Source organism: Belonocnema kinseyi, chromosome 1 (genome assembly GCF_010883055.1).
Source record: "Belonocnema kinseyi isolate 2016_QV_RU_SX_M_011 chromosome 1, B_treatae_v1, whole genome shotgun sequence".
NCBI lineage: Eukaryota > Metazoa > Arthropoda > Insecta > Hymenoptera > Cynipidae > Belonocnema > Belonocnema kinseyi.
Genome location: NC_046657.1, coordinates 117,512,989 through 117,524,908, shown reverse-complemented (window position 1 = coordinate 117,524,908; position 11,920 = coordinate 117,512,989). Strand labels below are relative to the sequence as shown.

General features: G+C 33.9%; 1 protein-coding gene across 2 annotated transcripts in view; it reads left to right on the top strand.

The window, feature by feature from the left end:
* Positions 1-11,920, top strand: part of LOC117174314 (vesicular glutamate transporter 2.2) — a 63,422-nt gene that overhangs the window by 46,563 nt on the left and 4,939 nt on the right. Inside the window, exons 1-2 of one of the 2 annotated variants that reach the window (XM_033363320.1) lie at positions 8,680-8,789; positions 10,129-10,315. In XM_033363320.1, the coding sequence (XP_033219211.1) occupies positions 8,719-8,789; positions 10,129-10,315 (258 nt within the window). In that variant the 5' untranslated portion in view covers positions 8,680-8,718. Of the gene's footprint in view, positions 1-8,679; positions 8,790-10,128; positions 10,316-11,920 lie in introns of those variants that run through there. The other variant, XM_033363329.1, reaches the window with a different exon arrangement.

The following is an 11,920-nucleotide window of genomic DNA, read 5'->3' as shown; positions in this document are numbered from 1 at the left end:
GATTTTTGATACCGAATTTGAATTCAGCGCCCCAAAATCCATAGGAATACGTGTGTCTTGTTACCAGATCCGCACACTTTTTTTTGTGTGGCTGTGTAATCGAGTTTCTAAAATTAACATTAAAATAGGTATTGATGGTTTACCTATCTGAAAATCATCTAGAGCAACTTTCAGGCCGATTTTAGCTAATGCGGAGCCATTTGAAGAGGTGTTCATACCCAGGAAAAAAGAAACGATTGAACTGGAGCGCTTTGAAATGTGTATATTAAAATTCCAGACTGACAATGTTACATTTCAATTGTTTTGGGACTCTTCGAATCGGTCAGCTATTTGGACTTAATTAAATCTGCCAAGCCACATATGGAAATGTACTCGTGCTATAGTTTTAAGACATTCTGAATAAGATAACATAACCTCAAATAAATAAATTAAGTTCAATTCGTGATTTACGATTGAGAAAAGAAACGCATGAATCGTTTCAAGTTCTCAAGGAAATGTAGTTTGAAGAATATCAAACTGAATGGAGAAGTTTAGGTTCCCTTTTACAAAAACGAATCTGCATCATACAATTGATGTTTGATAAAGTCCGATGGATTGTATAATGCAGATTATACTCTTCATTGTTTAATTATAGTGAATGGGAAGTGGCTGCAAAATTTGAATAGGAACATTCAGATATGTTAGGGACTGTGCCAGGCTCGTAGCCTGTAGCCGTATGTTAAATTAGGCTTAAAACCAATTTTAACACTGCTTTAATAGTTTAGGATAATAACTGAATACAAAAATGAATATTTTTCGGAAATTAAGTGTTCAATGTACAATTTTTATCGTATTGAGTGAAAAAACACATTTCCTGTTAAAACTGTTTTTTTCAATAGGCACAGCACTGGATTGTAATGCGCGCGCAACTTTTTGACGTAATTTCCGCGTCACGAGCGAGGTTTTAAGGAGTCGCGTGACCACGACACGAAGGGAAAAGCGACACGCACGAGGTTTCACTGTATATCATATCAGTTTCAACACACCATAAGCTAAATTGAACCTTAGTTAATGCATATAGAAAAATGTTGGTTCAGAATATGCAAAAAATATTAATTATAGACGATCAGAAATGAAATATGAATTCTAACCTAATATTTAGGTTATAATTTTTATGATAGTAAATATTCAATGTATAAATTAATCACAATGTATTTTAACTTAACTTTTATGTCAAGGTAAGTTAATTGAAACTTATAATTTATTTAAGCATATATAATTTACTAAAATAATTATTTTTTTGACAAAAACAGTTTTAACAGCAATCGTGTTTTTCGTTGTATACGATGAAAATTTCACATATGTAACACTTAGTGGTTAATAAATCTTAATTGTTTTCATCCACTTAGTAGTTTAAACTATGCGAAATAATGAAAAAATGGTTGTTAAGCCTTAATTAAAATGCATCTTCAAAATCCTACGTATTGAAGCGCAGCGGGTCCCAATAGTATTATTACGATTAACCGTCGTTTTTAATCGATAACGAAATATATCTTGGTTGATGGTAAAATAATCACTTCTCCGATTCACTGGTACCTCTAACCTATTGTGAGGAATCTGCCATTCCTCTTTAAGATACACATTTCAGACGACTTAAAATACGATTGCAACGCGGTCAATCGTTTCTTGTTTCGTGGATAGTTAGTGTATATTTTGGGTACGAAAAACCTAACTTGACAGAAGACTATTTGGATGAATTTCTTGTCGACACTGAAAATTTCTGCAATAATGATTTCAATTTTAGAGGAGACATGCTTAACTCAAAAATAAATAGTGTCATTGCTGATGCACAAAACAGTGTGTGTGCTTTCACAATGCGCGTAGACGGTATTCAAGGCAGGAAGATGCTGATTTACGACACTGCAGCCATAAAAAAAATCAAGGAGGACATTTTTGCTTACAGAGAATTCCAAATTCCGACCCAGTTAAGAATAAACACCTAGATTATATTCACTTAGTCTGCTTAGTGCATAAAAAACTTGCTTTATTTGTCGGCGTTCATGCGTTTAAAATGTTGCTGAAGAAACTAGGAAATCAGAGAAATATCGAAATGTTTATTTTCAATAGCGAAATTTATTCCCGAGTATTTCGCAAGAAAGCCAAGGTCGCTAAATTACTTGAAGTACTGGAAATAAGCAATAGAGTTGAGAATATTTCTTTTGTATGCTGGACCAATGGTCCTTAGAAATATTGTACCCTTTAAACATGTATCGCCACTTTATTTCTCTTCACGTTGGTATTCGAATTTAATTCACTGACTCATTCGTACAGAGGGAAGATCATTTAAACCACGCAGAACAGCTATTATAGCATTTTGTAGAATCCCTAATTCTAATCTACGGTGAACACTATGCACCCTGGTGGACCGAAGGAACCGAATGGAACCTCTACAAAGTACCCGTAAAGATCCCATTCGGTTCCTTTTTAAAAAACTCGCAAAAACAGCAAGATTAACTTTTAAACTGTTGAAATTCGGATTCTACGTTAAATTTTCGTTTATAAACTCACGGAGTAATCGCAATACTTTTTTTTTGCAGCGTTATAAATGTAAAAAAATGCCATTAACTTCTGCTGAAGATGACTTTAAGAGCATCCATAATAGCTCAAATAGTATGTTGCGCGCGAAGTTTAAAAATAAACGCCTCTCTAACTTACATTTCAGCGTTGTTGTCTGGGGTTTCCACTGCATGGTGCTAGCATTCAGACAAAATTCTTAAAGTTACCGACAGAACGCTTGTTAACTGCTACTAAAAGAAGATGCACTTGAAGGCGCCTGCGGCCCATGTAAATGATAGGTATTTTTCAAAAGTTTTTAACGCTGCAAGAAAAAGTATTGCGATTACTCCGTGAGTTTCTAATGTAAACTTTAACGTAGAATCCGAATTTCAACAATTTAAAAGTTGATTTTGCTGTTTTTTCAGTTTTTTAAAAAGGACCCGAATGGGGACCCAATGAGGTCTTTACGGGTTTTTTGTAGAGGCTCCATTCGGTTCTTTCGATCCGCCAGGGGCAGCTTACAATATGCATGAATTTATTTCATTTGGTTAACGAAGTTAAAATGTTCAAAAGATTAGATAACTTTCCAAAATTCGAATTTAAAAGTTGTATGCAGTACACGCAGAAAAAAGAAATGTAATATTTACTTATCAAGAATTGTAAAAGGTTTCTTGTAACCGCAGCAGTATAAACTGGTCTTAATAAGAGGGCTAAAATGTCAAAATTACTTAGCATTTGGTAAATGTCACAATGAAATTAAGGTTAATTCTGCTGTTATCTTTCAGTGAAATTAAACTCTATTCCCTCGTATTACATACTGTACGACATGTAAAATCCACTGAACCGAGATTAAAATAGTGGTGCAGCTTAAATTACCACGGTGTACCCACTCCTATAGGGAAATTAGCGAAAGAATTTTAGTAATTGCTACGTCCCCTAGATACGCTCGTGTGAGTTCAGAATTCAAAATGAACTTGAGCAGACGAAGGAAGTTTTATCGTCTGTTCATGTCTGCTCTAGTTCACTGTAGCTGCAAAAATTATATTTTTCGTTGCGTGACGAACTTGGACTTACAATGGGTTTTTGCCGATAACACAAACTAAAAATCGAAGCAAATTAAATCGATCATCGATCAAATGCAATCAAATGTTAAAGTCTGTTGAAATCGTTCTATGATAGATCGATTGCAAGACTCTTAAACATTTGATTGCATTTAATCGATGATAGATTTTATTTTGTTCAATTTTTGGTTTGTTTTATTGGTCATTATTATTCTTGTATTTATTTCTGAAAGAGAAGTCAACATAACCTACAAATTTAGGAGAGAAGGGAAGAGGGGGTCATTGCTGTAGACAATAGTCCTTGCTACGTCCCCTAGGTGGCGCTGACCTTGTATTTTGCCACAATCTATAAGTACCCCCTCTAAATACATGGGAGTGGGCACACCGTGAACATTACCGAAAGATCGGTAAACGCTACCAATGCGATTGGTTTACTTAGCTCGCCCCTAAAGTCGCCACGCAGCCTATATCCGCTCGGAGCATCGGGTGAATTCACGACGCAATCAGCAATGAATGGATTGCATCACCTAAAAAACATTCCTTTTTGACTTGTCTGTGACACTCGTCACATTACTCCATATTCTCACTTTGCAAGGAAGGGGTTTTATAAAAATAATATAATTTTGGATGACACAACTGCCGCGACCATGCCGCAATGACATGGTCGAGTATTCAGAAGTCGTTCCCGAGGTCGCCACCCTGCGTTGAAAATGCATTTCAAAATTATTTTACAGGTCGCAATCGATTACTTATAAGTATATCCGAAAATATTTATAAAAAATACCCGTGCGCTTATTTATTAATTATTTTTTAGCAATACTTTTTCACAATTTATAGTGCTATCTTAACTGTAGTCTACGCCGATAACATAATTTAGATATCTTTATATTATTCGTTAAAGTGACATGATAATTCGTAATTGCAGCATCCAGGAACTGTACAGAATAGCGACTGGATTGGTAAAATCTACTGATTCGCAGGTCAGCACCACTTAAGAATCGGTACTAGTAACCATCAATGATAGTTATATTTACTTGCCGATAATTGTAACATTTACTGAACTTTCGTGTTGTCCATATACGTACTTAGAAGATCGGTATATTTAACTGGGTTTTCAGCAAAGTGTAAGGTTCTTTTTTCTGCGTGTACCTCCAAAAGTGAATGCGTAAAGGAGAAAAACCGCTGCAGCAATCAGTGAGAAGATACAAAAATTTATTTTAATCTGAAAGCCAGAAATTAATTTAATCGCAAGCGTCTCTTATAGAAGAATTTTGATCACAAATATCGTATAATACTAGAATGAAATATTCAAACATTTATAGTACACTAAAAAAAACATGCCCGCTGGTCGGGCACATTTTTATTACGCACTACGCGCGCGGCGCTTCGTGCCAAATTTGAGCGCGCCCAGGGGGCGCTGGTACGCTCTCGCGCTTCGCGCTCGATTTCGTTCATTTAATGCGTACAATTTTTTTCGATTTGTTTTTAAAGAAAGTTCTCAAAGCACCTACGGCTTTGACGATTACATTCTCATTACGAAACTCGCGCTTCGCGCTCGATAATGTGTGTTGAATTTAAAAACCTCATCAAGATAATAGGTAAATCCTGTTAAAATCGACTAAAAACAACGCTTTAAACTTATTGATTTTTTTAAAAACCATAATTGGATATTTTTGAAAATGATCCAACTTTTGGAACCTTTCTCTGATTATGAAATTTTATGATAATAGTTTTGAAAAACCTCTATTTTATATCTGGTAGAAATTTGGATTGATGTTTCTTAATCTATTAAAACAAATTTTTTTGTTTAAACATTATTTAAGATTTGAAAAGTATATAACTTTTCTAATTTTCATCTTGATTAAAGACTTTATTTAGATAATTTGCAATTATTCTACCCATCTATAAGAAACTTTAACAAAAATTTCAAAAATTGGAAAAGAAAAAATTTTCAAATGTTGAAAATGCTCTAAATTTTTTTATTCTGGTTAGAAATATCTGTTTAACACACTTGACCTTCATTTTGGGAACCTTAAGAAGTGTATCAAAGGCTGACTTGATTGGACAAATCCTCCAAAGTTAGCGTGGCTACAACATTCAGGTAACCATACATACAGACATACAGACAGACATACCGACAGATATGCATACAGACAGGCAGCAATACAGACAGACAGAAATACAGACAGACATACATACAAACATACAGACAGACCCACAACGATAAAATGTTATGATTTTCGGATTTTGTGAGTGCTGAAACGTAAAGATCCATTAAAAACCAGAGATCGAAAATTTGGACGATGACATTACACTATCTAGAATAAGAATGTAAAAATGGTTTAGTTGCAACAAGAAGCTTTGTATTAGTATAGATGGTATTAGCCAGGGCCTGAAGTTTCGTGCCAGTCGACAAACTCTGTGCAGTTCTGATTTGAAAGTATGTAGTTTTAAATTGAAAAGTGTGTAATATAAAATTTTGTATTTTTAAAACTATTTGCTTTAAAATTCACAAAAAATAAGTTTTTTTCCATTATCTAGAGACCTAGCTTAAACGTTTTCAAAAATTATGAGTATGTAGTATGGCTTTTATCTACACAGCATAAAAAGTACTTAAGTTAAGTCGAAAATTCGTCTTATTTTAAGGTATGACAAAAATAAGCATAGTCAATCTGAAATTAAGAATTACGTCTGAACATTAAATTAAGGGAATTAGATTCCTGAAATTCAGGTTGGGACTATTTGAAATTCAGGAAGGCATGTCTTGAAATTCAGGTACGTTCGCTCTTCAATTAAGAATACATGTATACTGAAAAGTAGTGTAACCTTAAGTTAATCAACTATCTAATCTGAAATTAAGGGTAATATTCTAACTGAAAACTAGGAATTTTTCACGCCTTACTGACACTCCTTAGCTGTTCTTATATAATAGTTATTCGTTTTAGAAAATATACAAGTTGGGTACAAACTTGTAAGAAAATACAGGAAAATTAGGAAAAATAGAAAAAACAGTATATTGGGGGCAGGTGCGGTCAAAAATCTTCAGACAAATGCGTTCCGTGATGTATTGAAAGGGCGCTCACGTTGCAAAGTAAAAAGTTTGGTAATAATTTAATTATTTGCATGGGTTTAATAATCCAAATATTGGCTGACAACTGGAACTTATTTTGCAGCAGCACTTTTTCAAATCCGTAAAACTAAAACTCCACGAATTATGAACACATTGTATCATAGCCGACACTTTTCATCGCGACATGGAGTATTGGAGTTGGATGCGACTAGAATAAATGGCCACGAGCTGTATAGTAGTGTTAGCGTTCTGTAACGGCATGCAAGGTAGCACGAACCTCAAATTCAGGAAGGTATATTCCTTTATTTTAGGTGACGAAAGCCTTAAGGGTTATTTCAAGTTGCCTTCAACTAACTTTCCGAACTGACTATTAAAATTTAGGAGCATACTTTACTTTATTCCAGTAGAAAAATGCTGATTTCCTATTTAAGATTAGCCAGTGCTTTATTCAAGATAGTTTGCACACTTAAATTCAGGTACTTCCTTAATTCAAGTCAAATCTGAAATTAAGCCGAATATAACTTTAATTATTTATTATTATTGTGTAGTATAACTTTTCCATTAACCTTTCAGCGGTCATTCGGGTTTATCCAAATTAACGAAAGACTTCCAAAGTGTTTCCATGTGAAACAGCCACAACATTATTACACTAAAAACAGAAGCCCGGGTTTACATTCCTAAAACCTCAGGTTATGTTCTAAACCTATCAATAATATTGAGCAACCCCCCAAATTCAACCCTATCACTTTTAACGAAACAATTCCCAAATTGTGTCTATGTAAAACAGCCTTAACATTTTTTAATTGAAAATAGTCACACAAGTCACCTTCAAAAGATTCTTTATTTTGTTCCCAAACCATTGATAATATTCGACAACTCCTTGAAATTCACCCCTATCACTTTTCACGAAATGATTCCAAAATGTCGTCATGTAAAACAGCCGTAAAATTTTCAAATAAAAAATAGTCAGAAGTGCCGCCTTTACAAACCCCCATATTATGTTTCCAACCCCACAGTAATATTCCACAACCCCAAAAAACAACATTTAATTTATTTAGCGTACTGGTCCGCCATATTGGATTCGCCCTTTTGTTTTATAAATTTTTGATATCGAATTCGTATTCAGCGACCCAAAAAACCCCCGAGTAACATAATTTGGCCTATTTGATACTTTTGGCCAGTCTTTAACGAATCGATCTCACTGTGGAACAATATAAAGGTGGAAAAAATCAGATAAAATAGTACAGGATACGTAATTTACTTACACATAAAGACGCGTATAACAAATAATTCTTTGCAAAATCGTCTGTCCAGAGTTCAGAAAGAGATTGATCTTGGAATAGGTGGAAGCCCAGCGCATAATAATAAGTTGTTCATGTAGGGGAGCGGTATTTGGGCAATTGTCGTAAATTTTACGACAGTGCGCCGGCTGGAAGGTTAAGGCGATAATGCGGAATCCAAAGAAAAGCCTAGCTTTGGCTCTTTACAACCGTGAATCAGAAAACATTTGAATTTTGTATCATCTTTGCATAAAATTGTATAGACACGCGATAACGAGATAGTTCACCGCTCACTAGGAGGCATTAGCGAATTTTCATAAGTGCCCGTGAAATTTAAACTTAAATTCATTAAAGTTCTTAAAAGCAAATTATAAAAATTCAGTGTAACAAAATATGAAACCTGGACTGTAATCTAATAAAAAGAGGAACTGCAAAGTTGGACACCATTATTAAAGAGGAAATAAAAGATTCGGTAGGAAGGATAGTTTTGAACAACAATAGGGAAGTTGGATTTTTTTACTGTCATTCAAACCTCACCTCTCTAAAAAATCTTTCTTTTTCCTTTTTAAACAATATCTTTTGCATGAATATTTAAGAAAAATTAAATTTATTATAACTGCAAATTTATGATGTATTTTTTTATAATTGTTACAAAAAAATTAACCGTACAGAATATTGAGGCAATACCCGGGGCCCCCGATTCACTTGACACAGTTCTGGAATAGAAAAAGGCAGGTCTACATCTCATTAGAGCTCTAAATAAGAAGGCACTATGGTCCGCCCTGTTTATTCCATCAGCTGGGCAAATGGGTTCTCGAGTACACTTAATGCCCGAAAAAAACGGTAAATACTGATGATTACTCTTGATAATCCTTTATGTTAATACGAAATGTATGTTGTGCTCCGCTGCGAGAAAATAAGAGCTTTGCACCAAACGTATGATGCAACTGCATCGTCGAAGAAAAACAATTTCGCGACATAGTGTACACGTTTTAACTCCTACTCTTTGGCGTTTAATCAATTAATTTTCATTTCTTGTCAAAAAAAAAACTGTGGCAAAGATCGATTTCATCTGTTCATTTCTTCGAGATTTATCGTGTTTACGGACTGACGGGCGGCCGACTGGACAGACAGTCATATAAACGCCATCGTAATAACTAGATTTTGTATTCAGGGGTCTCAAAATGTGGAAATCCGTTTAAAAGTGGTGATGTCAAATTTCGGAAAGTTCTAATACTTTCTCAATCCTAAATTATGAGAATGTAAAAGTTTTTGAGCAATGAAGGTGAAGTTTGAAAGAAGGGTATTTACAATACCAAATTTCCATGAGAACATTTTAGTAGTCCATACAGTTAAGGTTTAAAAATAAAAATTCTAGTGGGAATAATGCTGATTAAGTTTTTGATAAAAAATAGAACAATTTTTCAAATAAAATGAATAAAAGATCCTGTGCAATGTGTCTTTTGCAGGTAGCTTCCCGCCGACATGTCTCGTCTTGTGATACTTAGTTGTTAAATAAACTACTAAATAATTCACACAAGATGACTATTCCATGTAAACTATTTACAATTAAAATTATGCCGGATCTTTTATGGTTTAGTAAATTACAAGTTTTGGATAAATCAAACAAAATTTTTTCTCCGACCAGAAAAAACACTAATATGAATCAACTTAAGTATTCTGTTGGATCGAGCAAAATATTTGTTTGGATAAACAAAAGTTTTATTGGGACAAAGTTTCCTAAAAATCACAAATTTCACTTAAAAAACAATTTTTTGGGTCAAATTTTTTTTTCGTCAATATAATAACCATATTCCAGGGCGCTCTATTACAAGGCAGTATATGATTGAATATCTAGTTCAACGATCCTACCGAACTTACACTTCCTTAATCATATCGTCGTAAAAACATGTAACCCCGTCAAGAGAAAGTATAAGCAGAGCCTACATTTTTCATTTAAATTAATTTGAACTTTTTCAAATTAAAAGGATAATAAATAAAAAGCCTTTTTCATGATAATTTCTACCTGTAGGACTTTTTGCAATTTCGTAATATTTATTTTCTTAAAGAAAGTGCTTTATGATCTGTACCTTTTTTAACCCTACATTTTGTTTTTTTATTCTCCTGGCTTATATATATTTCTACAACAGTGCTTGAACATATAAATTTGGATAATTTTCAGAGTGCAGTACAATGAAGAGGAAGAGTTAACATGGCGTTTTTGGAAAAAGCGAAGGTACATTGTTGGAATGTTAGCTTTCCTAGGATTTTTCGTTTCGTACATACTTCGCGTAAACCTAAGTATAGCCATAGTTGCTATGACTGAGAACAGAACAATAACAGATGAAACTGGGAAAATTATTGGTTACGTAAGTCCACTTTTTTTCTTATAATTTTTAATACCCGGCACACCTTTAATTTTTTTTGCTTCTTTAGACAATCGTCGTAACGCTTCTTATAAAATGAAAAACTTTACACGTTTCTCATTTTATTTTTAAAAATACGCAAAACTAACTTCCCGGAATAATTATGTCACTTCGAAAATCACTGACGCTTTGGATAATGTCTTAAAATTATGCTTATCGTATTTAAGTTTTTTTCATGTCGAGGATGTGTTTCACAGAGTAGCAAAAATTAATGTTTTCCTGTTTTGCGCAACAATCCATACATGTACTCGAATGTATTGTTGTCTACCTAAGTTTAAAAAAAAGGAATACATAAATGTAGATGTTATAAGCATCTAAGGGACCATATTTAAATCGCGTAGTAGTTCAGGGGGAGGGGATATTTTGTTACGATTAGTTACGGTAGGGGGGGGGGGTCATTAATTCATGTACGTAATTATGGGAAATTGGCAATTAAAGCAAACAGCTCGCAGTAAATGTGTGAGAATTTAATATGAATTAAACTATATGCGCCAAAGAAACCTGGTGAGTGAAAAACGAACAAGCTAACAGCAATTTTTTAAAATGCCACGCAATTTTATTTTTCAGGGAAAAGTCAGGGATTTAGCCACACAAAATCTTGTAAAAGTCAGAGAATTTCTATAACTTTAAATAAATGTCAAGATGAATCAATTGAAAAATTTTCAATGTTAATTTTAAATTCTTATATTCTGTTTATAAAAATTTGAAAGTTGAAGATATACCTAATATAATCCTGATACAATATTCTTTTTAGTCATTTATTTTCCTTGCATTTATATTTCTTCTTTTTTTTAAATTTGCTTTCTCCTGAAGTTTATCTTTTTGTTTAGCCAAGGAGAAGGCATTATACAGGGGTATTTTCATATTGCGCGCCTTTAAAGTTTCATTCGGATCGGCCATTCGGTCAAGTCCGTGCATCTTCGGATCAATTTTACAATAGTTTCCATGGCTGCGTTCGAAACTTCAAACGGATACAAGTGTCAAATCAATATAGGTCATGTTATATAGTAATTACAAATAATAAAAGTATTTATTTATAATGAAGTGAGACATGTTAACTGAGAAGTAAACGTCATTTTTTTCTGTGCCAATATCATTATAGAATGGCTGCTAAGTGACAAATACTATAAAATAGTAAGAATATTCTGTGCTTCCAGTGAGCGAAGAGTGAATGGTGTTTAACACTTCTTTTTACTGCCTAAAAAAAGGTATGTTATGAATACACAGGATAGTTTTTAAATAAAGTGAATGAAATATTACATGCGTAAACTTTAAATTAACATTGCCTACATTTACTGACAGCGATTAGGGAAAACAGGTGAATCTGAACATAACCGCTTGAAGTTTCGAAAGCAACCATGGAAACTATCATGAACTTGATCCGAAGATGCACGGCCTTGGCCGAATAGCCGAGCCGAATGCAACTTTAAAGGCGCGAAATATGAAAATACCCCTGTATAATGGCTTCTCCCCTGCTGCTGTGCAATTCGGGTAGCATTCAACTCGCTATGTATGTAAGCCCCAGCGTGTCCACCCTGTGTGTGTATA